General features: G+C 43.5%; 1 protein-coding gene across 1 annotated transcript in view; it reads left to right on the top strand.

The window, feature by feature from the left end:
* P3H1 (prolyl 3-hydroxylase 1) overlaps positions 1-27,957 on the top strand; it is a 798,122-nt gene that overhangs the window by 160,012 nt on the left and 610,153 nt on the right. The window contains exon 5 of the mRNA XM_044061892.1: positions 6,986-7,125. Within this exon, the coding sequence (XP_043917827.1) occupies positions 6,986-7,125 (140 nt within the window). The remainder of the gene's footprint in view (positions 1-6,985; positions 7,126-27,957) is intronic.

Consider the following 27,957-nt stretch of genomic DNA (forward strand, 5'->3'; position numbering starts at 1 on the left):
CATAACATGATCGTATTTTTGTTTGTGAAAATGGATTCATCATAGTTTAAGAGAGGAGAACAGCAGGGTTCATTTGTGGGAATTGTTCCCCTACTCAACTTCAGTCTTTCTTTTTCTCCCAGTTTTATGAGATGATTCCTTGCTCTACCCAACAGCATCCATATCAGTGTGGTCTTCCTTTTACTGCCATTCTTTCCCACTGCTTAATCAGAAATGAACTCAGAGTATCTCCCAGCATTTGTTGGAAGATAGTTAATTTGTTAAGAATGTTTTTCCCATCTAGGCTGTTTTATTGTCGTGGCTACACTCCTAGATAAGTACAACTGGAGAAAGAAGATTTCCATACCAGATGCACACTAAGTGTGTAATTTAAGACTGGATCACTACTCTGTCACCTTTTTCTGTGCTGCCATTTTAAAATAGCTATAAAGCTATGCTAAACTATCGTCTACTTGTCTAGTGTTCACACAAAGTGTGGATCCACAAGAAACACAAAGGGAGCACAAGCACAGGAAAAAGGTCAGGGTCAAGAAGGATGGTGTGTGTGTTCACCTAGGCTTTCTCTCTATTCCATGGACCCTAGGTCTCCTTGAGTTTTTGAATTCCCATTTCCTCATCTGTGCGCCCTGATCCCAAGTCCATCATGTTGCATTTGCCTCTTCTCCATAGATGCAGCTGCTCCCTAGAGCAGAAGTTAAGACAGTGGTTCCCATATTGTAAAATGTATATACAAGGCTACCCAAAATGTTCCTCTTCCTTCATTTTGTGGCCCATGGATTTGTCTTACACTACTGTTGTTTTCTGGGTGCTGCTTGTTATTTCTTAAGTCAGTGGAAATAACTTATTCTTGTAGCTTTGCTTCTTCCTCACTTGTAAAATGGACCCCTGTTTACAAAATGTCTTACAGATCTTGCCTCAGCAGTAGCAGCAGCAGCATGTCCGAACTGATAATTGACTGGTTGATACTGACATTTGACAACTTGTACTCAGTTTATTTGAATATGCCTTTTGTGGCAGATTATCTAGTGGATCAAGAGCACTTTCTGACAATCTGGACTCTACTACTTCCCATGCCGAATTAGACCAAGGCATACTGCTTCTGGGATTTCATTTCTGGCTACTGTGTAGGTGCTGTTTTTTTTTTTGACTCACCTAGAGTCTTCATTACCAGGTTGCTGGCCTGTTGGCAATCTGCCTTGGTTTCATGTTACCAACTGTATGCTCTGATGCTACCTCCCTTTATTCACCTAAGCAGTTTTTTTTAAATAAACACAGCTAAATAGTTGTCATCAGAGATGAATTATAGCATTTTTACATGTTAAATTACTATTTTTGCTAGTTGCAAGCATTTCGTGTCGGCTTTCCCAATGAATTATTGAGGTATAGCTGCTTGAAAGTCAGCAGACCAACTGCTTGATCATAGCTCATTAAGAATGTACTCTACCTATAGACCACTTACAGATATCACACTAAGCCTACAATTCTATGTGAGTAGTGTAAACCCTCTAACTCCATTGAGGAAAAGAGAAACTGCCTGTTACTGTGAGCAGTGGCCTTGCACAAACAATGATTCTGTAATGTGTACATGTTAAGGATACTACCTACAGGTGAATTTGATCAGTTGTGTTCAGGCAGGTGGAACTCAGTCAGCTGGTTGACATTCACATGTAGAGAAGCTGTTGTGTTATAGTGACCATGTTTTAATTTCTAAAGATTTGGATATTTTGACATACATTTTGGATCACAGTATACAGCACTAATATGCTAACATCTTGGCTATACTGTTCACTTTTGAAGAAGGTTAAGAATGTGTAACTGTTTGGTCCAAGCTCACTTTAAGTTTAAGCTCCTAGTCCATGAGGTCTTGCGTGCTGCACTGCTTCCATCTTTATGATCTTTAGTCTCAATTTTAATTTTCTATTCCCCTTACCATTTCAATAAATCTTCTTGGACGTTTGCAGATATTGTTACATACCTGATTAGATCAGGGTTCTAGAAATGTACAGAGTTGTTCTAAACCTGACTTTGCAGTGGAGTTTTTATATCTTTAATACTACCACTCCAGTTAGGCTTCCCAGCATCTTCATTGCCCATTCATTGAAGGGCTTAATTATAATAGCAGAAATACTTGTTTCTTTTCAATAAAATCTGTAGGTTTTTATTCACACAAATTCTTCCTGAAAAGAATATTATTGTTTTCAAAGTCTCTTATCTTCTTGTTAATAAGGATGTTTCTCTTGCCATTTATCTGCCCAGTGTTGCTGCTTTTCATACGAAGGATTTTGATACTGTAGCTTAGCATTCTGCTTCTTCATAAAGCATAAGTCAAAATGAGGAGAAAATCCAACAGCTCTTGTAGCTTGTGTCACTTGATCTATCTGCAAAACAAATTCCTGTACACTTTAGTGTATATGTATATTTATACATATATATATATATATATATATATATATATATATATATATATATATGGTTTGTTTTCTTTCATATATTCTCATGAAGGTAGAAAACTTTCTTTGGGATCCCTACTATTGCTTAGTTCTCTAAATATTCCATATCAAAAGTCCAAGACATGGGACCATGAAATAAATTCATGTTTCAAGGTAAATACAGTGAATGTCAACAATTGCTGTAACAATGTTAGTGCATTTTTTCATATGGCACCCCTATGTCTAGGACGGCACTCTCACAGTTGTGATACTTATAATTTTGAGATTGATATACCTCAAAATAGAGGATGTATTCCAAGATATTGTAACCTTGGACTTAATATACTTAGTTTTTGTACTGTCAGCTTTCTTTTCTGAGAAAATCCTTGACATTTCAAGAAACACCCTTGTTGCCATGGTAGGCTTGTATATTCTGAGTTACTGGCTTTAAATGGGCATTGTGTTGGATTAGTAATATTTATGTTGGTATCTGATTAGAAGAGTGATATCCGAATGCTGGAGGATCTGCTGGTAGCTGAAATAAGGCTGATGTGATCAAATTTTGTTCTTGCTCTCAGCTTCAGTGACCTCGGAGATAATCATATTCATCCCTCGCTCCTTTGCCAGAGATGGTTTGCACTTGCCACCACTAGGCTTTCAGCTGCTAGCAAAGGCTCTTGCCTCCCCCATAGTGCATTTTGTAGGCAAGATCTCAAAAAAAAAACTTACCAATGTGAAATTTGCCAATCATAACAAAATGAGGGTTATGCTGCTAAATGCTAGGAGCTTAAAACAAAAACTGCACAGCCTGGAAGCACCTGTATCACTGGAAGATGTAGATGTCTAAGCAGACACAGAAACCTGGTTCAAGGTCTCAGAGGTGATCCCGGCCTTGCAAGGCTGCAATGTCTTCCATACCTTCAGACCACAAAACTAACATGTGAGGACCAAAGGAGGCGGTGTTTCTGTTTATATTAGAGATAAATTCACCTCCTGTCTAGTTAGACTGGACAACTCCATGGAGTCACTCCAAGTTCAGGTTACTGTGGGTAAGACCCCCGCATTTAAGTCTTAGCCAGTTATAGATCCCTGTCCATGGATCATGATGGGCATTAAACCTACTTGACCAAACTGGAGTGAATTCAAATATTGGCGAACACTCTGGTTATGGGGGATTTCAATTATCCCACCATCAACTGGGATCCTAACTCACTAGCACAAAAGTTCCTTGACTTTATTAACTCAAATGCCTTGGAACACATTGTTCAAACCCCAGCAAGAGGAACACACATACTAGATCTGGTCTTCACTAACATGACAAACAGATCCAGTGCTGCAACTGTTGGATCCTCATTAGTTAAATCTGAACACAAATCAGTCACCCTCGAAGTGGCACTAACACCAAAACTCACAAAGGGCAAAGTCAGACTAAAAAACTTCACCAAGGTAAACTATACCCTCCTAGGGGTAGGTATAAATGCATTCTAGGCCCCACCCTCAGCTGGAAGTGGTAACTACACTGAAGCTTACACTAAAGCCCTGTACATTCACTTGCATAAGTGTCTAGACTCTGTTGTACTAGAGAGAATCAAAGCCAGACCACCAAGTAAAAAAAGCAAGCCGCCATGGTGGGCATCCAGCATCAACAAACTTTACAACAAATGCAAAAAGTGTCTGTCCAAGAAAACAAAGGTGAGGCCCCTACAATGGAAAAGCACTCTCCTCAGCCTCAACAGGCAAATAAGCCAACATTTCAAATCCTCTAAGGGCATCTTTGAGAAAAAGCAAGCACAGCAAATGATAACCATAAGGCCTTTTGTAGCTATGTATGTAGCCTAAAGGGCAAGACCCAAGCATGTGCTGAACTTGTGATTAACAGTATCACACACACTGACCCCACAGAGATAGAAAACCTGCTAGTGAATAGATTTGGTGAAAATTTCACTCCCTTATCCCCTCCAAACCTTTTACAAACCTTGTCCCCCCCACCTTACATATCTGAAGAGTAGGTCATTAAAGCCTTGTCCAAGGCAAAAACATAGCCTTTATGGGACCAGCTAAACATAAACTAGCATCACCATTAAGTGCCCTATTCATTCATAGCCAATGCACAGGCTTTGTTCCTATGGAATGGAGAACAGCAACAGTTATTCCCCTCCACAAAAGTGGCTTAGCAACAGACTTAAGGAATTATATTCCTGTAAGTCTGACCAGCCTCATCTGTAAGGCCAAGGAATGTATCATCATGGACGGCATTAATAAAGACATATGCAACCTCTGAACCCTGGATCCAACCCAGTTCGGCTTTGTCAAGGGCAGAGCCTGCCTGTTAAACATGGTGGATTTCTTCCAAAATGTGACCAGGGCCATTGACAAGGGCAAACCTGTGCACACAGCATACCTTGACATGGCAAAGGCTTCAGACACAGTCCCACCCTCAGGCATTACCTATAAACTTAGCAAATGGAATGTAAACCCCTTTGTTGTAAGATGGGTTGCCAACTGGCTCACAAACTGGACACACACTATTAAAGTGGGTGACCCCACATCAATCAGCAGACCTGTCACCAGCGGGGTGCCACAAGGGTCAGTGCTGGGCACCCTACTGTTTGGTATATACTTCTCAAACGTTCAGGCCAAAACTGAGGGGCTGTGGCTGACCATGTTTGCAGATGACTGCAGACTAAATGCAATTATTGAATTCCAAATGATGTCAAAATACTTCCGGAGGTTCTTTTGCAGACCAAAAACTGGTGTCTTAATCACGGTCTCAAACTGAATGCAAAGAAATGCATTATCATTCCCTTTGGCAAAAACAGTGTCCATTCACACTATCAAATCGACAACCATACCCTAAGTACCTACAAAGTGGTAAGGGATCTGGGATCATAAGTAGACTGCGACCTTAACTTTGACCACCATGTGTATACTGTAGTAAGGAAGGCTTTCTATGTAGCACACTTGATTAGTAAAGACATCGCCTCAAGAGCAAAGGAGGTTATAACACCTCTATACTCATCACTAATCAGGCCCATAATTGAGTATAATACTCCTTTTGGCATGTACCGTGTAATGCACGTGCAGCAATTGGAGAAACCTTAGAGGTTTCTAGAAAAGAAGATCAAGAGACAACGCTTACCTTAAACAGACCAACTAAAGTCTCTATACTCTGTATAGTAAAGACTTCTTAGGGGAGACTTATGCCTGGCTTGCAGAGTAATCTCAGACTCAAACCTAATGAATTTGCTGAACATCTGTAAACCAAACGGGACTAGAGCTACCCATTCCAGGGACCTAAATATGGCCTGCAACTTGAATAGACATGCTGGAGGGACAGATTTTTCTCCCAGCGATTGCTGCATTTTTGGAATGGGCTACCAATTCATGTGAAACAGAGCACCTCTATGACACTATTCAAAAGGAACCTGGACAAGTTGATGGGGGATCGTAAATTCTTACTGGTGATAGTCCCCACAACCCTTTTGGACAGTCATTACTCAATATAATCGTGGGTATTGACTAGACTATTTGTGGTAGTACATTGGGATGAAGTGGCTAGGCTTGAAATGACCTCTGGGTTGCTAGCCTAGTAAACTCCTATGATCCTATTAGATTTGGGTGAGCAGGGGGTGAAACCCACATGGAGAATATTTATGAAGGGGGATTGCCTCCACAGGAAAAATCCAGACTTGAAAGCTGTAATGAGTCTGTTTCTTTTGATGGATATATGTTTTAAAAAGTGTTTTGTGCTGATACCATGAATCCATTTGTTTGTAGTAAAACTATATCTGAAGACAAGCAGAAAGCTTTATTTATTATAAGTAATTTCCAGTAGAGTCACAGCATTTTGTGTTTACAAGAAGAGATGTCAGAGACAGTTTGTGATGGAACTCATGAATGAAGAAGAAAGATGGCAAGCAGCAAACCAGAAACAACAAAAAAATCTCTAGAAATGGATTCCCTGCATGAGCTACTTGTACTAATAAAATTCAGATGAGAGACAACAGCTGATATAGTATGTAATAAGTTTTAAAAATAATTACTTGACCTTTGAAACGATGATTGGTAATGCTGTTTCCCTTGTGCACTGAAGTAATATCTCAAGTTGCTTGATTTAAAGTTCTACAGGTTATTCAAAATGTTAATTGTGTATAACAAAACAGGAAAAAATGTTGTGTCATGGCTTTTGTCACTGCAGTTGACGTTCTCAAAACTATTTCCTTTTTTTATTGTTTTGTTTAAAGTTTAATAAAACCTTTTAGTGTTTCAAAGCAAAATAAGATATGTCAGAGGTATGAAGTAAACTGCAAGTCAACTATGAAGTAAAAAAATATTTAACTGATTGTGTCCTCCAGGAACTTCAGTTAAGAAAAAAATGCTATTTTCTATTGCTTTGCTTATTGGAGATACCTTAGTGGGCTAATCTTCATTTTGCATTTACAGTAAGAGAAGTAGGAGATGATAACTGGGAGTTAAATTGACAGATATTGTAGCTGATTAAATGTGTTTACCAGGAACATCACCTGATCAAAATTTGCAACCATTTTCTGTTATAGCTGAGAATTACGAGAAGGCCATTGAATGTGCCAAGACGTACCTGCTCTTTCACCCAAATGATGAGATTATGAATCAGAATGTAGCCTATTACAGTGTTGTTTATGGGGAGGAGAAGTCTGTGAATATTACACCGAGAGAGGTAAGTGTTGCTGTATTGGAATTATTTTAGTGTACCTCAAAGGGCTGAGAAATGGGAATTTTTTATTTCAATTAGTGTGAAAAATATTGTATACATCAGTAAAGTAATGGGTTACCAGTAAAACCCTTAGTAGTCAAACATGGGTTTCTGGCATATACACACATACACACACACACACACACACACACACACACACACACACACACACACACACACACACACACACACACACACACACACACACATATTTCTACATATTGTGACACCAGAGAAATACTGCCAGCCCAGCTATCTGGAATTTTGTAAATAATTCTATGAAAGTTGTGAATATTGATATGATTTATAGAGAACTGTATGATGTTAAGTTGTCAATCTCGCCTTCATTCTTGCTGGATGGGTTCGGAGCCGATCCTCGGCTCCGACTCGGCACTTGCTTTAGCTCGAGAACTCCTTTTACCAGCTCGAGGCAACCCTATATCCCATGATGCAAGGCGGAACTACCTCAGATCTCATTTGCCGCTTAGCGAAAGAGGTCTCCTTTGCCAGCTGAGGTGAGTTTTTTCTTAGTAAAATAAGAAAAGTGTAGTTAGGAGTTTATTTCCCTTTTTGAGTGTCAGTTTAGTCTGTAATCTAGTTACAGCCCACCCTTTCCCTCTTTTGTAAACTTTTATAAGTTACAGTAGTTTAGTCAGGCCTAGTTCCCCTTGGTTATCCCTTCCTGTGTGTTTGTGTAGGGATTAAGTTGTGTGTTTGTGGGGACTGTTTGTGGTATCCTTGTTAGGATGTCTAGAGAAGGCAAGGTCTCAGGCTTCAAGAAGTGTGACCAGTGCTGTCAGAAAATGTCCCTGACAGACGGTCACACTTCTTGTGTGTATTGCCTGGGGCCTTTGCACCTGCAGGACTCCTGTGCGTTGTGTCATGCTTTTAGCCAGAGAGTCCTGCAGGAAAGGAGGAACAAACTTATCCTCCGAGGTTTACTTAAACCTGAAGGTTCTCCTCCGAAGTCAGGAAAACCTCATAAGCCACCGAAGGCTCAGGCTACAGTGTCCAAGCCTCCTCCGGTGGCTTCGGCTCCATCGGAGCCGACATCGGCTCCGGCTGGAGTCGATACTGTTTCTTCCAAAGTAGTGGGTTCGGTGCCGGCCGGCTCCGATACCCTGACTACGGTGGCCTTGTACTTTATCCAGCATCGGAGCAGAGATATCCTCGGCTCCATCTGGAGTTCAAGGGACTTCGGCTCCGATGGTTTCGACCCATAAGAGATCCCGGTCCCCTTCTATTATGAGTATTCACTCGGCTCCGGGGTCTCCTCTTTTATCGGAGCGGAGCCATCGGAGCTGGTCTTCGAGATCTTCCAGGCTGTCTGACCACGACTTGGAGAGGGTGGTAAGCAGGCTGTTGAAGTCTCAGGCACTGGCCCAAATGCTCCATAGCCCGTCTCAGCAGACTGCGGCTATAACCCCTATCATTGAGCTTCCTCCTCCGACTCCACACCAGAGTTCGGAGCCGGAGCTTCTTGGGACAGCGACTGCTTCGATGCCAGAGCCGATACATCCTTCGGCTCCGTCATCCTCGGCTCCGATCTCTTCCTTAAGACCTTCCTTGGAAGGATCCGGTCGTCGGGTTTCCACTGTCGGCTCCGAGGGGGCTAGTGGCATCGGACCCTTGTCCGACCCCGCTCTCCCTCTCGGGGCTTCGGCTCTGGTAAGCTCGGCACCAACATCGGCCTCGGAGCCTTCTCTCTCTTTGGAGCCGACCATTCCTGTCTCTTCGGAGCGGGTGTGTTCTGGTCTCCCGGGGAGAGGAGCCTTTGAGGTGATGAGGAGTGTCCTGGCCTCAGAGCCAGGTCAGCGGTCCGTCCCTCTAGCTCCTCCCTCATCAGTGCCTGCAGATGCCTCTTCCCAGCCTCTCGCTCTCAGGCCCAGGGATCCATCGCCCCAGGTTTCCCCACTGGGAATTTCCTCCTCTTCCGAGGTGTCTCCTGATCCTGCAGGGGAACCCCCTCAGAAGAGGACGTGTAAGAGGAAACACACAGACTCCCCCGAGTCTACTACATCTGATACCGACTTAGATGAGTCGGAGGGTTCCCCGGTCCCCTCTGAGGATGTCTCCTTTTCAGACATCCTTGAGCTCCTCAAACAGAGGGGAATTGGCCTCCATTGACCCCTCCGAGGATGAGTCGGTATACCTGGAGGCTTTGGATCCCGACCCTCCACCTCCTGGGTGTCTCCGCCTTTCGACCCACTCATGCAGGTAGTGGCTCGGAAGGCGTGGGCGGCTCCAGATTCTGTGGAACCTGTCCCCAGGAGACCATCCAAGTTCATCACGGCCCCTTCGGATAAGCAGTTCCTTTCCAAAGGTGTCTCTGTGGATGCTATGGTGGTGGCGGCGGCCACTAAGAAGGAACTGGCGGATCCTTCAGTACCTGTCCATCCTCCTAATAAGGATTCTAGGACCATGGACAGGTATGGAAAGCGGATGTTTTCTTCAGCGACCTTTGCTATGCGTTCGCTGAATTACCTTTGTCACTTCACCAGGCTTCAACGAGATATTCTCAAGGAACTGGGAGAAGTAGTCCAGGATCCTTCTGCTGCTGGGGCTCAGGAAAAGATTGCCTCACAGCTGGCTATCCTGAATTCCATATCTAACTCCTCCATGCGGCTCATATCTTATGCGGCCGATGGAGCGAGCAGGGCCGCAGGCACAGGTGTTGCTCTTAGACGCCAAGCCTGGATGCGGCTGTGTAATTTTGTGGACCCCTTTAAGGCGTCCTTCACCAACACCCCCTTTGATGGTTCGGCTTTGTTCGGACCTCAGGTGAAGGATACTTTGACCAGATGTGAGCAGGACGGTAAAACTCTTTCTGCCGTTGGAGTCCAATTTTCCACTCCTTCTAGACCTTATCCCAAGGGTCAGAAGGGGGGAAAATGTGGTTCCGAAAAGCCCAAGGAGCTACACCGGACACACGTGGTCAGTTTACCCCTAGAGGCAGAGGGGGTAACAATAATAGACGCCGCCCTAGAGGCAGGGGGGGTCCTCAGAACCAGGGCAACAGGGAATCTCTTCCTGAGAAGCCCTTTCAGCATCCCTGAGGTGTTGCCCGACTGTCCACCCTTGGAGGCAGTCGGGGGAAGAATTTCACTGTACCCAGTAGCCTGGCAATCCCTATCCCAAGAGAAGTGGGTACAGTCGATCATATCCGAGGGTTACAAAATCCCCTTCGAAAGGTTTCCCGTACCTCTACAATCCCTTCCAGACATCTCACCCGGTCAAAGGGATTTGGCAAGACAGGAGGTTTCAAAACTCCTGGAAAAAAGAGCCATCCAGACAGTACCGGCAGACCAAGTAGGATCCGGCTTCTACTCAAGATTCTTTTTGGTCCCCAAAAGGACGGGAGATTGGAGACCGATACTAGACCTAAGCAGACTAAACAAGTCTGTCAAGAAGGCAAGATTCCGGATGGTCACGCTGCAATCCATTCTGCCCTTTCTGGGCAAGGACAACTGGATGTGCTCTATAGACCTTCAGGATGCGTACTATCACATAAAGATTCACAGACGCTCCAGAAGGTTTCTCCGCTTTCGGCTGGGAGCCAGTCATTACCAATTCAGAGCACTGCCCTTTGGCCTCACTTCAGCCTCCAGAGTGTTCACCAAATGCATGGCAGTGGTCACAGCTCACCTGAGACGTCGAGGATTCCAGGTGTTTCCTTATTTGGACGACTGGCTCCTCTCCGCCACCACCAAGCATCAGCTTCTTCGGTCCAGAGACTACACCCTACAGCTTTGCAAGAAACTGGGAATTTTGGTAAATTTCGAAAAATCCTCTCTGCTGCCTTGCCAATCTATCACCTTTATAGGCGCAGAGTTAAATACCGTCAAAATGTTAGCCAGGCTAACAGATCAAAGGATTCTGGACATCCAGAAATTTGTTCAGCTTCTGTTACTAAGCAACAAGATCAAAGCCAGGTTTGTCTTGAAAGTTCTAGGCCTAATGGCTGCGGCCATTGTTCTTCTTCCACTGGCTCACTTCCACATGCGTCTCCTGCAGTGGATGTTATTCACGCAGTGGTCGTACCACGATCTGCCTATGAGACACGAAATCTTGGTAACACAGTCGTGCAGGGCTCATCTACGATGGTGGATATCTTCCCCTCTTCTTCATCAGGGCCGACCTTTTATTCCCCCTCCTCCAGTTGCCACAGTCACCACGGATGCCTCCCTGATCGGGTGGGGGGGGCATTATCAGGGCAGGATGGTCCACGGGACGTGGCAACCCATAGAATACCATCTGCACATAAATGTCCTGGAGATGAGAGCAGTGCTTTTAACGTTGCAAGCCCTCGACGACTTTCTTCCCACGGGACTATTGCAGTACAGACGGACAACATGTCCGTGGTCTGGTACATCAACAAACAGGGCGGAACCAGGTCCTATCCCTTATGTCGAGAAGCTCTCAGACTTTGGCAATGGGCGATCTCTTCTCAGCGGTTTCTGATAGCAACGCACATCCCGGCAGGTCCAACCTATTGGCGGACAGGCTAAGCAGATCTATTCTGATGCCTCACGAGTGGTCTCTCAATCAATCTGTAGTAGATCAGATTTTTCTGAAGTGGGGCACCCCTTGTTGCGATCTTTTCGCTACCCCTCAAAACAGCAAGTGCCCAGATTACTTCACACTGTTTCCCCTTCCAGGCCAACCCTTGAGAGACTCTCTAACCCAGGATTGGCCTCGGGGACTTCTTTATGCTTTTCCTCCCTTTCCATTGATTCCACAAGTCATTCAGAAAGCCACCGTTTTGAGAGCCAAATTGATCCTCATTGCTCCATATTGGCCTCGACAAATTTGGTTTCCGTCTCTACATCATCATCTTCTGGTGCAGCCCTGGCATCTGGACCCAGTTCCGGATCTTTTGATCCACCAGTCGGGTCAGCAGCACCGGGCCATTCATTCTCTCAACCTCACTGCTTGGTTGCTCCACTTCCTTCCCTAGCCAGGCTACCAATGATTTCTGACTCAGTCAGAGACATTTTAGTGTCTTCTTTAAAGTCGTCCACTAGAACTATTTATGCTAGCAAGTGGCGGCGTTTTCAATTTGGGCAAACGCCAGAAATATTGATCCTTTTACGCTCCTGTACATTCTGTTTTGGATTTCCTGGCGGAGGTTTTCATTCAGGATCTTCGTCATCTACAGTCAAAGTACAACTGGCTGCTATTTCCAAGTATCATGTTGGCTTGCATGACAATAACATCATGTCTCATAGGTTATGCAAGGCCTTTTTAAGAGGAGTTTTCTCCTAAAACCGCCTGTGAAACATCCTCCTCCGCAATGGGATCTAAACTTAATGTTGGCATCCCTAATTCTACCTCCTTCGAACCGTCTGCTACGTGTTCTTTAAAGTTATTGACGTGGAAAACTATATTTTTACTGGCTGTTACTTCTGCAAGAAGAGTTTCTGAGATTCAGGCCCTCTGTATTCGTTCACCTTATCTGGTTTTTCATAAGGATAGGGTTTCGCTTAGAACTAACCCTTCCTTTCTTCCCAAGGTTGTATCTCAAACCAATATTAACCAATCTATTGATCTACCAGTTTTCTTTCCTAACTATTCTGACAGAGCTGAACAGAAGCTGCACTTTTGGATGTTCATCGTCAGCTCAGGTACTACTTGCATAGGACTAAACAAATTAGAAAATCAGACCAATTGTTTGTCTCCTATGCAGAAAACAGGTTAGGTCTTCCAGTTTCTAAAGTGACCTTATCTAGATGGTTGACTTCCACCATTTCCTATGTGTACTCTCTAAGGGGCAAACAACTATCTTCTAAGCCAAAAGCACATTCGACCAGGAGTCTATCCACTTCTGTAGCCTTTCAGGATAGACTTCCCATTGACACTATTTGTGCAGCAGCTACTTGGGCCACGCCTCATACCTTTGTGTCTCATTACAAGTTGGATTTGGCCTCCAGAGATAGGGCCAGTTTTGGTTCCACAGTTCTCAAGAGTCTGTTCCATTGAGCCACCCGGGATACAGGTGCTAGGGGCCGGTCCCATCCAGCAAGAATGAAGGCGAGATTGACAACTTAACATTTAGAAGTTATGTACCTACCATAACGTTCCATGTTAGTTGTCTTCTCTCGCCTTCTTTCTTCTCCTTCCCTGGCCTGGACAGATCTTGGAGAGTTCCTATTAGATTGCTTCCTCTGGAGCATTGTTATGAGGACTTCTTTTAGGAACCATGGTTCCTAATTATGTTAGGATAGTCTTTAGCAGGGTCAGTTAGCTGCCAAACGAGATCTGAGGTAGTTCCGCCTTGCATCATGGGATATAGGGTTGCCTCGAGCTGGTAAAAGGAGTTCTCGAGCTAAAGCAAGTGCCGAGTCGGAGCCGAGGATCGGCTCCGAACCCATCCAGCAAGAAAGAAGGCGAGAGAAGACAACTAACATGGAACGTTATGGTAGGTACATAACTTCTAATTACGTGTATATTAAATTGCTGATACAAAAGTATGTGTTTAAGAGAGTTTGTGCAGTACTGAGCTTCAAAGATATAACCACGGTGTACCCTACTGGAACATAGAAGATTAACTTGCAAAACTTAAGAATAGTTGATGTTAAGTTACTCTATAGCTGGGCCATAAACAAGAGATATTATCTCTCAGTTTCATTGCAGAAGCAGACACAATGTCTAGAGCTAGACGTTTTTGCACTGTCTTGAAAGAAAAGTAATTACTACTTTAAAATGTAAAAGTGTTTTATTGTTTTACGACTTCCAAGATCTGCAAACATCTGAGAGATATGTATTTTTCACACAGAGATGTTAAATTCTGTTAGTATCTGACAAAAGGGGGTTTAGCCTGGGAACCGAAGTCAGGTGACAAAAAGTGATATCATCCCTGCTAACCCAACAGTAATATTTGATACTAATTTAAGAACTCTCTCACAGAGAGACTGTGCATTTTGTATTTTGTCTTGAACCTAGCAAGAACATCCACTCATCATCACCATCTGCACTTGTCTTGCTGTTAGTGTTTTAAGGCCTAGTAACTATTTTTAGATGTAGTTAAAAGTATAGTAAAGATTAGTTTAGATGTTTTCTGTATTTATTTGAGACTGCCCTGAAATGTTGTTTTAAATATTTCCTGGGATTTTGAACTTTGAAGTTACTTTGCTGATGTACTGAGTATTGTCTTGTTCTTTTAGTATTTATTATTATATATATTTAAACCTATCTTTGCGGCTGATATTTATGAGATATATTTAAGCTCTTAGCGTACTTGCATATGTATTTGGTGACACTATACAGGCCACTCCTAAACAGCCTTGCTCTTGGTCAGATTACCGTTTGGATTATTAGTAACATTACAGAGTAGGATTGGTCACCCCTTGTTAAGGGCCTTAAGTAGCTGATAAAGAATTGGCTGGTGGCAGCTGGAATTACCTTATAGTTTGGGCAAAAGGGAGCATAGCTAGTAAACCTGTGCCAGCCCTCCCAAGGTGTGTGTGTGCTTGCATGTAAATCAAATCTCAAAGTTTGTGTGTGTCAGCTACTTGGGCAGGGACACGAAGCACTGGTTGGACAGATAAATTGCTGGAGGTCTTAGTTTGGCCACTGGTCTGAGATCACAACCCTATAGCTGTGCTAGTGGTGAGTCTCATTGGGGATCTGGAGAAATAGGGAGAAACCAGCCCCAGACTAACTGTGATCTCTGTGTGCTCTTATAGGAAATTGCACTTTACTGTGTGTGTGCTTGTCATCCTCCCAGTGTGTACATCCCTCACTGTTGCCAGTGGTGAGAATTGAGGCTCCTTGGTCAGTCCAGGGGCGTCTTGCATATGTATACACATATATAACTACATGTGTATGTGTGTTATATATGTATGTATATATATATATATATATATATATATATATATATATATATTTATATATATATAAAATGTCTGCCAGTTAAGGTTGGGGTTACCCAAGTTTCAGTATGTGGGCCTCTGTCTTTTTACATATTTATCAACGATCTCCATACCTCTTCTCAACAGGCAACCCTTATTCAGTACACAGATGATGCAAAACTTGTTTGCTCTGCACAGTCACTACATACCCTGCAAGATGTCACTCAGCATGATTTCCTATCCACAGAATCCTGGCTCACCAATGCAAACCTACACCTTAACCTCAGAAAGACAACACTAATGTTCTTGACCCCCCCCATGTCTCCTAGAATAAAAACACTAAATCTGATGTTGTTAATCTTCATTCATTCCTTACTGATGGGTGGCGGTTCCTTCCTCAGAACTGAGTCGGCCTTATAACAAGCTCATGCCAGCCAAAAAACTCTCGAGCTAAGGTTTTACCCATAGCGCCCCTCTCCCTGTTACCTCAGATCTTGTTTGCTACATAGCCGAAAAACCATGTCAAGCCAGCTCTCAGCTAAGTTTTTAAAGTTTCTTGATATTAAAACCATTTTCTGAATAACTTTCCTACCTTTTTCATACTCATACCTTTCTATAGTATATCATTAGTTTAACCTTTACTTAACTACCTCTTTTCAACTACCTTTTTGGTAGTTCTTAAGTACCATTGGTGGTACGGCCTTTTCCCTTATCCTCTTACCCTCTGAGGTAAAATTTTAAATACCATTGTTAATATTTCCTCCTCCCTCCCTTCTCTCTATCTCTTTCTATATTAAAAAAAAATTCCTTTATTTCTTTATTATTGTTTGTGATTATTTTGGATATACTGTTGGTACACTATGTCAGAGAAAAAAAGGAACATCATGTTTCAAACAGTGAGACCAGTGTGGTCACAAGATGCCAAATTGTGACTTGCATATGTCTTGTGTATATTGTCTGGGGGTTCCTCATCTTTCATTCTAACCTCCTTGTGCCATTTGCCAAGGGTTCAGCTCTCAAACCCTTAATGAGAGAAAGAATAAGTTGAGAGAAAGAATAAGTTGATTTTGAAGGGCCTCTTTAAGTCGCCCTTCTCAGAGGCTATTTCTGCATCGGATGGCTCACCACCTCCTAGAAAAGAGCATAAAAAGAGAATGGATTCTGTTCCTTCTTCACCTTTGGGTGATAAGAAACAGGAACCAAGACAAAAAGTTCCAAAATTGACTTTGTCGGCTCCATAATCAAATTTGACTTCTACGGCACCGTCTTCAGTGGCATCTACAATAATAATCTACAATAATTGGGTCGTCAGCGCCTGCTATGGCACCAACGATAATGTCTACAGCACCGATATTACCTAAATTGCAAATTTCTACCTCGGTGCCTTCTTTAAAGATTTTGACGTTGACACCGATCACGGCACTGACCATATCCACGGCACCAAGCTTGCTACAGTGTCTGTACCATCAGCACATTTACCTGACATTCCTTCCATACAATTCTCCAACCTTGAGACCGTGGTGCTGATAGACCACTCTGCATGCACCCGATACTGTCCTACTGTGGATCCTTTCTTGTGGCAGCAATTTAGCCCTTTCATGGAATGTCCTGACTCCCCATCGGGGATATCTACTAGATCGACCAGAAGCCTCTCAGAATTACACATGGTGTGTCTTGTGGACCAGCTGCTGATGGCCAGAGGGATTGCTACACCATCCAAAACTCCCATCCCATCTGAACCTGGGAACCTATTTCCATGGACTCCAACTAATTGTCCTCCTTTGACCTCCTTGCAGGCTTCGAAGTTCTCGGCACTGATGCCTTTTTATGGTTCCCATTCCTTCGGTTCCATCGGTGGATCTCACCGTGGTTCCAGAGCTGACCCTTTGGCCTTCGACTCATTCGGAGCCAGGTCTTCCCCAGGTTCGGGACTGAACTGCGGGCTCTGGGGTGCCTGGTAGAGCACCATTTATTTCTACAGCGCCTTCTACCATGGTTCCAGGAGTCCTGATGGTACTGAATCCCCTTGGGGCTCCGTCCTTGGAAGTGGATTCATCTGAGAGGGGTGTGACCCTGGTTTTGAGGTTGCCCCTCTCAGTTCCGGGCTCCCATCCCTCTTCAGGTGGACCTGATTTCCAGGCAGTGGAGAGGGCTTTTGCCTCTGTAGGGAAACTGTTGACATTGGAACACCAAATATGTCCTTTCTCTGAGCCGCAGCTGACACAGACCACCGCATCAGGACATCGAACGCAAAAACTTCAGGGTACCCTATCGCAGGGTGCCCCCTCTTTGGGGTCCTCATTAGAAACTCCAGCTGAAGAGGTACCACATAAGAGGACATGCAAGAGGAAGCACGTGGACTCCCCTGAGGAGTCCCTCACAGAGGATATGGAGTATGATGAAGGGGAGGGGTCCTCACGGTTGCCCCCTGATGTTGTCTCCTTTGGAGACATCCCGGAAATCCTGAAACAGATGGGTGACTGGAAGTCCACCAACCCTTCCTCTGAGGAGTCCGTATTCCTGCAGGCTTTTTGTGCACGACCCTCTACTTCCTGGATGACCCCACCTGTAGATGAGCTGTTTCAGCTCATCATGCAGCTCACATGGAAGAGTCCTGATACTATTGAACCAATCCCATGGAGACCAGAAAAGTTTTTATCCCCTCTCGAGCAACATCCACACTGGTCCAAGGGTGGTCCTGTAGATGCTATCGTGGTGGTGGCTCCCACTAAGAAGGAGCTTGCCGAGGAAAGACATATTGTCCACCCCTCAAACAGGGAGGCTCAGGAGGTGGACAGGTTAGGGGAAATGAACTTTTGCATCATCAACCTTTGCTGTTAGGTCCTTGAACTACCTGGCACATTTCACTAGACTTCAGAGAGACTTAGTCTCCGAACTCTCCGAAACCTTAGCAGGAGCAGTCTCTGACAAGGTATGTAGCAAGGTTGTCTCACAGCTTGCTACCCTGGAATCCTTATCCAACTCCTCCATGCATTTGATTTCCCATGCTACTGAAGGAGAAGCTAGAGCGGCGGGTTCAGGTGTTGTCATGAGACGTCACACCTGGATGCACCTCTGTGACTTTGTGGACCCCTTTAAGTCTTCCTTTCTGAATGTCCCAGTGTAAGCTTCTTCACTTTTCAGCCCAAAAGTAAAAGACAAATTGGCCAGGTGTGAGAAGGATGGCAAGACCCTGTCTGCCATGGACATATGTTTTTCTACCCCTCAACGTCCCTACTCGAGGAACCAGAGGAGTGGAAACATGTGGCACAAGAAATCTCAGGGTCCTTTCCATGACACAAGTGGTGAGTTTACTTTCCGGGGCAGAGAGGGTAACTCTTCAGGAAGGTGCCCCTACAGAGGCAGAGGGGGTCTGCGTAACCAGGGGTCCAGAGATTCTTTCTCTGGACAACCTTATCAGTGTTCCTGAGGAGTGGCCCAATTGCTTTCCTCTGGAAGCAGTCGGGGACAATTTTCCCTGCACCTTTCTACTTGGTTGGCAATAACTACAGATTCTTGGGTACAGCAGATCATAACCAGAGGTTATCATGTCCCATTCAATCATTACCCAAAGTCTTCAAGACGAATTCCCGACGTTCCACCCAGTCAAAGGGAAACAGCAGCTCAGGAAATACAAAAGCTGCTTCAAAAAAGAGTCATCCAGACAGTCCCACCAGACCAGATAGGATCCGAATTCTACTCAAGGTTCTTTTTAGTACCAAAAAAGACAGAGGACTGGAGACCAATTCTGGATCTCAGCATCCTGAAGAAATTTGTCAAACAGGGAAAATTCTGGATGGTCATGGTTCATCTATCCTCCCGTTCTTGGAGAAAGATGATTGGATGTGCTCATTAGTTCTTCAGGATGCGTATTACCACATAAAAAGGGACAGGTGCTCCAGAAGATTCCTTTGCTTCTGGCTAGGAGCCAATCACTTCCAATGCCGTGCACTGCCCTTTGGACCCTCTACAGCCCCCAGAGTGTTCACCAAGTGCATGGCAGTGGTAACAGCTCACTTGAGACTTCAAGGATTCCGCGTGTTTTCATATTTAGATGATTGTCTCCTCACCACCCCCACCAAGCATCTACTGAAGATAGCTCTAAACAACACTCTCAAACTAGCAGAATCTCTGGGAATCTCGATAAACTGGGGAAAGTGCAACAGATTCCCCTCTCAAACCTTGGAATTTATAGGGACAGGTTTCAGTACACATGCTTGTCTAGTCTCTCTTCCAGACCACAGATTACACAGGATAAGATCCCAGATCCGAGTGATACTCTGTCAAAACCTAGTCTCTGCTCTGGCAGTTCTTTAACTCCTGGGCTTCATGGCAGCATACCATAGTGCCCTTAGCAAGACTACAAATGAGAATTCTCCAATGGCTCCTACTGACACAGTGGTATACTTTGTACCATCCATTGTCCTTTCAGATACATATTACTCAGCGATGCAAACAGGATCTAATGTGGTGGATGAAGCCAGGCGAACAGCTATGGAGTCGGCCCTTCTGCCCACCTCAGCCCAGGGCCACAGTGACCACAGACGCTTCCCCTCATAGGGTGGGGAGGGGGCTTTACTGAGGGGAGACTGCCCAGGGCACTTGGTCAGACATAGAGGACAATCTGCATATCTGTGTTGTAGACCTGAGGGCAGTACTTGTAGGGTTGCAAGCATTTCAATCTACCCTTCCATCAGGGATAATTGCTATACAGTCCGACAACATGTCAGTAGTCTGATACATCAACAAACAAGGGGAAACCAAGTCCTATCCATTGTGGGGAGAGGCCATGAGAGTCTGGCAATGGGCAATAGCTTCTGACCACTTTCTGAGAGCAACGGATATTCCCGGTGTTTCCAATGTGATTGCAGACAAGCTGAGCAGATGTATCCTACTGCCTCACAAGTGGTTCCTCAGTCCAGTCGTGGCGGCAAAGATTTTCAGCCTCTGGGGTCAGCCCTGCTGCGATTTTTTCTGCTCCCCACTAAGCAATAAATGCAGCAGCTACTTTGCCCTAATTCCCCCCACAGGGGGAATCCCTGAGGGACGCCCTGACACGATTGGCCCACAGGACTTCTGTATGCCTTCCCTCCCTTCCCCTTGATTCCCCTTGTTCTAAAGAAGGCCCTTCGTCTGGGAAGCAATGTAATCGTCATTGCCCCTTACTGGCCATGACAAATATAGTTTCCCTTCCTTTGGCCTCACCAGTATCCCAGCCCAGGATTCTGGATCCAACTCTGGAACTGATCTTGCATCCGCAAGGGTTGACGCATCCCAACCTTCCCAGTCTCAAGCAGACAGTTTGGTTTCTCCACTTCCAGTAATAGCCAGGCAGAGTAACCTTTCCTCTCCTTTACGTAATATTCTTCTGGCTTCACTTAAACCATCCAGCAGGAAAATGTATCTCAGCAAATAGAAGAAATATCTTATTTGGTCCCAACAAAAGAAATTAGATCCTTTTTAAGCTCTTGTTACTTTGGTTTTAGATTATTTCTCAAATCTTTTACAGTCAGGAGTGGCAACCTTCACAATTTGAGTCAATTTTGCTGCAATTTCAAACTTTCATGACAGTTTCCAGGATTAATCCCTAATCTCGCATCGCCTTTGCAAAATCTTTTTAAAAGAGGTCTCGCACATCAGACCAACTTTCAACGAACCGATTGACCCTTGGGATTTAACGCTGGTGCTACAATCTCTGACACAACCACCTTTTGAACCTACAGATTCTTGTGATATGAAGTTTTTGGCCTGGAAGTCACTGTTTCTAGTAGCCATAACTTCAGCTAGACGCATATCTGAGCTTCAGGCCTTATGTATTAAATGTCCTTATATGACCTTTCATAGAGACACAGTCTCACTCTGGACTAACCCCTCTTTCCTTCTGAAAATTATCTCAGAATTGACGATTAACCAAACGATTGACCTTCATGTCTTTTTACCAAACTATTCAAATAAAGGGGAATACTGCCTTCATTTGTTGGATGTACATAGACAATTACATTTTTATCTGCACAGAACAGAACCAATACGTAAATCAGACCAGTTGTTTGTGTCTTTCTCACGTCCGAAATTGGGTGACCCTGTTTCTAAAGTGACCTTATCCAATTGGTTGAGAAACTGTATGTCCTTCATTTACCAAAAGAATAACATTCCTCTACCGAGCAAGGTCAAAGCACACTCAACCAGATCAATGGCAATCCCTGTAGCTTTTCATTCAAGGGCTTCAGTGGATGATATCTGTGCAACTTTAACCTGGTCTACTCCCCATACCTTTATTACGCATTACAAATTGGACCTGGTCTCCAGGGGAAGAGCATCCTTTGGTTCAATGGTACTTAGGAACATTCTTCCATAAGGGCCTCCCAGGACATAAAGTAGCTAGGGACTCTGTTCCATCAGTAAGGAATGAGTGAAGATTAACAACATCAGATAAAGAAGTCATGTTCTTACCATAACATTCCATCTGTGTAGTGCATCTTCATTTATTCATTCATTACATCCCACCCACCTTCCCCCTCCAGAGGCTCCTGAAGGATTGGATTGGGTTACAATCCTGTTTATAGGGTTTCTGCTCAGAAAAAAGCCTCTGCTTTCCTATCACGGGCAAACTTGATCTGAGGTAACAAGGAGGGGACACTGTGGGTAAAAGCTTAGCTCAAGAGTTTTTTGGCTGGGACACGCTTGTTATAAGGCCGACTCGGTTCCGAGGATGAAACCGACACCCATCAGTAATGAATGAGGATGAACAACACAGATGGAATGTTATGGTGAGAACATAACTTCTTTTTCCATATCCTATTATCCAACAGCACAAAAACTGAATGCGTATCACAAAAGAAGCTACCTCGAGTCTTACTTGGCAACAAACTTAAATACATCTGGTACCTACTATAGGCCATCAAAAAGACCCACTAGAAAATAGGATCACTACACAGAACAAAACATTTTTCACAGTGTCTGCAAGAAAATCTATAGCCACCACCTACCTACTTTTATCCATTCTATATGCATCCCTTATCTTTACAACTCTCAATCTCACACTTAAAACTAAACTTGATGCATGTTACAATAAAACAGCAAACTTTGCAGCAAATACCCCACTAAAAACCCACCACTCCTTAGCCCTTTAGAGATTTACACTGGCTAGAACTCCCCCACTGCCTTACATACTCACAACTCAAGATAGTCCACAACTTAATTCATTTCCCTGAAAAAATTCCCATCATTGTAAAATATGTTCCAGCCTTACTCCAGTTGTAGACTAGACTACAGTACTCAAGTAACAAACCTGTCCTCTCCATGTTCATGACCAAAATAAGGAACTCATCTGGGGATTGTCAATATTCTCACCAAGTCACTAAAAATTGGAACTCTATCCCCCTGCAAGTAAATAGATAGCTTAGACACATACGTTCAAGTTACTACTAAAACAATTTCTAAGCGAAAACTGGTTCGGCTCCTGTTCAACTGTCTTAGAGAATTCTAATTTCCAACTCATAGCCTGCTATCAATCACCCACTATGGCTCCAGATTACCAAAATAAATTTCTGGTGTTCACAGGGTCTATCCCTATATGAGTTTCTTTAATCCTTAGTGACTTAATTTATCCTTCCATTGAGCTGAGTGCCTACAGTTTCAAAGTTGAGGAGGCTGAGTGATTCTTGGACTAGGTAAACAGAAAGCTGACTAAGCTGACTAAATATTCTTAGCTTAGTACTCATAAACTTTTGTCCCATGTCTGCTTCCCTGCCATCCCATGATTGGTCCTTCATTAGTGAAGTCTGATCCTAATTTGGTTACCTTTACTCTTTTTTTAACTTCCACTCCTCTGATTACAAATACCATCCTCTTTAAAAACTTCACAAAGCCCAACCTCATACAACTATGTGATGAACTCTCTAAATTTACCCTTGTCGACTTCATGATTGATATTGGTTATGCAGTCAGTAACACAAATTATTATTACCATTGAGATAAATGTATTGACATAGCATCTCCTTCCAAAACTAAATGTGGAGCCAAATTCAAAAATAATCCATCCTGATGGTCTACAAATATAAAAAAAATGTAAAAAAGAAGGGACTCCTTAAACTGCCCCAGAGGGCTAAAATCCCGCAGCATCAAATTAGTACTAAAAACTTCACTAAGAAATTGAAAGCATTTATAAAGACTAGTAGAGCATCACATGAATTAAGACTAGAAGCTGAAGCAAAGGAAAATTACAAGTCCTTCTTCAGTTGCATCAGAAAACTAAGAAATAATTCTTGATTATGGTCTGAGTTTCTTTATATTAGAGGCTTCAGCTGGAGACATGCCATGTTTCATCATTCTCCTGAGCTCTTCATTGCAGCCTTGATTATTTGGCAATATTGCAGTGCTTAGTAACAAGTCCTGTGTCCATAACATAGGGTGACTGCAAAATATATCAAATAAAATCTAAACCAAAGGGTAAGGCTTGGGTTTGGAAGGGTCTTTTATCTTGCTGGTATAGAAATATTACCTTTGTTGAATTTCTGCTTATCTTGCTAGAAGCTCTATTGTGCCTGTCTGAGAGTGCTCCTTAAACAATCTTGAAATATAGAGCTGATGTAAGTATATTTTTTGCACTTTATCTAACTGTCCAGTGTTTCTTAAGAGTACTGCACTGTTTTTATTTATTTGCTTGGCTGAATTATTTACTTATCTTTGTCTGCATTTATATATTTCATTACCTCTGGCTGAATTTTGTTTCCTGATCTTTGCTGAAATTTTTATTTCTGTTTTAAGGAACTTGGCACAGCACTTTAGCTTGAACTAGGTGGATTCACATAGGGAGTCCTTACAGTTCTCTGGGGACAGCAGGGAGCTTGCAGTGAACTCATTCCAGGGTGGAAACACTGGCCAGACAGCTTTTGTGTTATCTGATTGCCTCAAGGCTTGGCTTTGGAAGGGTCTTTTATCTTGCTGGTATAAAAATATTACCTGTGTGTGAATTTCTGCTTATATTGCTGGAAGTTCCATTGCGCTTGACTGAGAATGCTCTTTAAACAATCTGGAAATTTTGAGCTGATATAAGTATATTTTTTGCAGTTTATCTAATTGTTCAGTGTTTCTTAGCAGTACTACACTGTTTTTATTTATTTGCTTGACTGAATTATTTACTTATCTGTGTCTGCATTTATATATTTCATGACCTCTGGCTGAATTTTGTGGCTTTTGCAGTTGCCCGCCCCTACTGTAAATTTGATCTGGGACACTCCTCCCAGTCCCTTCTCATTAGATCATTCTACCTAATACAGAGATCATTTGGGAAGGCCAAACCCCTTGGTTCCTTAACCTTGAATTATCATCTGTTCCTCCTCTCTCCCTTTCTACTTTACTAAAAAACACTTTATTCAGCTGCTTTTACTGTATTTGTGTTTCCTCCTCATACTCTATTACTTCATCTTGCTTTTTCTGCTACTTGCTGCTTGTTCTCTAAAGTGTTCAGTTGCATCTTTTCTGTTGCATTTATTACTGCTTGTTTATAGCCTATTTAAATGGTGTTATTCTAAGCCCTTTAGTTTTGGTTTAAGCACTTGGGCTTTAGGCCTACCCATTAGGTCTCCCTGGCCTTTCTCCCTCAGATTCTGACAAATATGGTTGGACAATTTCGTACAGTTTCTCCTGTCAGTCTGGTTGATATGGGCATCCTGAAACAGTGTAGCAACTGCCTCATGTACATGGACAATCATCTAGTACTACCACCTAGGAACACAATATGTGAGAGATGCAGTTACATAAAGAAGCTAGAGTCTGTGCTCCCTCCCTCACATGCCAGTATATCTGACACTGAGAAGGTTGTCAACACAATCACTACACCTCAAACACCACCCACTCCTACACAACACACACCCAGATATGGAGAAGTCCTCAACAAAAACATACTCAAACAAAGGAGACCTCCGAGGCAAAAACGCACATGATCTTCACAGTCCTCCACACCACATAATACCATGCATAATCCACACACCTGTGTCTCACAGCCACTAGGGCTTAACGATAAACCCAATATATTAGTCACAGGAGTCTCCACTGTGAAACACACAGATGTGCCTCTCACTAGGCTGGATAAGGAGGAAGTCAAGGTTATTTGGCTGTCAGGGGCCAGAATCCAACATATCACATACGCACTCAAGTCTCACAACAACAGCTACTGTTATGACTCTGTCAATAGCCCATGTTGGCATAAATTACTTGAGACATACCTCCCTGGACTATATGAAGAGAGAGATGGTTGAGCTTGAATTTGTGCCCCAGGCAGGTATGTCTCTAGCCTTAAGCAGCATTCTACCATCACCCAGAATGATGCCTCAATACAAACATAAAATGACTGACTTTAACAACTGGATTAGTTTCTAGTGTCATTCCAGGGGGAATCTAGTACCTAACAGCCTGGGAGTATATGATCGACAGATCACAATGCTTTGCCAGAGATGGCCTGCGTGTATCTAACTTGAGTTTCAGGCTTTTGGCAAAAGGCTCTTGCCACCTCCATAGTGCCTTTTTTAGGAAAAGTGATGAGGTTAAAACTGCTCACATAAATATTTCAAGAAAATGCTAATTAAAGGTCATGCTGCTAAATGTGTAGGAGTCTAAACATGAAACTGCCCCCATTGCAAGCATTCTTAACCCTGGAAAATGCTGACATCTGTGCAATTGCAGAAACCTGTTTCAAAGCTATGGAGAGCACCCTAGCTTTACCTGGTTATTCATCCTATCATACATTCAGACCCCAACTGTAGGCAGTAAAGCCAAAACAGGTGGAGTTTCAATTTATATATTAAGGGCATACACACCTCCAGGCCGTTCAAACAGTATAATGCACAGGAGACACTCCAGGTGCAGTTAACCATTGACAAGACCCCTAGTCAAATCATAGCTAGCTACCATCCCTAAATCTGACTCAAGATTCTCAGTCCCCCTATTTGGACCGCTTAAACTCTATCAAAATTCAACCCTTTACCTTGATCCTGGGTGACTTTAATTGCCCAAACAGAGATTGGAAGAACTATTCATGCCAGAAGACAAGTGCCCAGAGATTCCTCGATTTTGTCAATGCAAACGCCTTTGAAGAGCTAGTCGATACCCCCACAAGAAGTGATAATATCTTGGACTTGGTATTACCAACATGAGTAACCACTGCAGCATCCCTACAGTATCATTCTCCTGGTAAGATCCGACCATAAAGTGGTCACTTTTGAAGTCACCATCTCCCACAACTCCCCTCTACCTAGGGTCAAACAAAAAACTTCTCCAAAGCTGATTACAGCCTCCTGAGGGATGGTAAAAACAGCTTCACAGCCCCCTCCCCCTCTGTAGGAACTGGCACCAATATCCAAAACTACACCAAAGCACTATATGAGCATTTATATAGATGTATGGAATCAGGAATACACGACAGGACTAAATCATCATCCATAAGGTAGAATAAACTTGTCTGGTGGACATCTGCAATAAATAAACTCTATAACAAAAGGAAAAAAATTGCTGTCCAGGACAAAGAAGGAGCAGGTGCCCAACTGGAAGCAATCTCTCCATAGCCTGAACAAGCAAATAAGAGCACTAGTGAGGTCCTCCAAGGCAAACTCCGAGTCCATATTGGCCGCATCTACTAGAGACCAGCATAAGACCTTCTTCACATATGTCTGTAACGTCAAAGGAAGCACCCAGATCTGTTCAGAACTCGTAGTCAAGGACACCACATATACAAATGCCATAGATATAGCAAACTGTGGCTGACAGATTCAATGAAAACTTCACCCCTCTGTCCCCCCCAACAGTAAATCAGACATCCCCAGTACCTGTCCCTTCCCCTTATATCTACGGAACAGGTCATCACTGCTCTCTCAAAGACAAAAACATATAGCCTCCATGCAACCCGATAACATCCCAGGCTGCATCCTACATTAACTCAGGTAAGAACTTGCAGCACGATTAGGTACCCTATTCAACCAAAGCCTGAGTGCCAACTTCATCCAAGCTGACTGGAGGACAGCCACTGTCATCCCTTTGTACAATGGTGGCATGTCCACCGATCCGGGAAATTATAGACCCATCAGACTAACTAGCCTGATCTGCAAGGCCATGGAATGGATTATCATGAACCTCATTAACAAGGACATTGGCAACCTCCAAACACTCAATCCTATGCAGTTTGGCTTCATCAAAGGGAGGTCATGTCTGTTAAATTTGGTTGACTCTTCTGAGACAGTCACCAAAGCCATGTATGAGGGGAAGACTGTGCACACCACCCACTTTGACCTGGCCACATCCTTTGACACTATTCCCCACTCGGGCATGACAGATAAACTCTCTCAACTAGGCATCAATCAGTATGTTACCAGATGGGTAGCAAATTGGCTCACTGATAGAACCCACCTAGTCAAAATAGAGGAAGCCACCTCAAGCAGTAAACCTGTAATGAGCGATGTACCCCAGGGTTCAGTCTTGGAGACTCTGTTATTTGGGATTTACTTTTCTGAGATGCAGGCCAAAACCAGTGGGCTATGATTGACCAAGTTTGCAGATGACTGCAAGATGGGAGCTATCAATTCCCCTAGTGATGTAGACATCTTCCAAGAGGGTCTCACCCAAACAAATGACTGGTGCCAGAAACATGGCCTCAAGCTGAATACCAAAAAACCCACCATCATCCTCTCTGGGGATAGTGACATCCCCACAAATTGTCACATTAATAACAACGTCCTAAGCATGCAATCAGTTGTGAGGGATTTGGGCACCCAGGTTGGTAGCAACCTGACTTTTGACCACCATGTTGCTTCCGTGGTATGGAGAGCTTTCTACATGTTCTACCTCAGAAGTAAGGGTATCTCATCCAGAGAAAAGGAGGTCATTCTTCCCTTATAAGGCCCATTACTGTTTACAATGCCCCTTTCAGCATGTACCTTGCAAAGCACTTGCAGCA

Source organism: Protopterus annectens, chromosome 2.part0 (assembly GCF_019279795.1).
Source record: "Protopterus annectens isolate FY-2018-M chromosome 2.part0, PAN1.0, whole genome shotgun sequence".
Taxonomy (NCBI): domain Eukaryota; kingdom Metazoa; phylum Chordata; order Ceratodontiformes; family Protopteridae; genus Protopterus; species Protopterus annectens.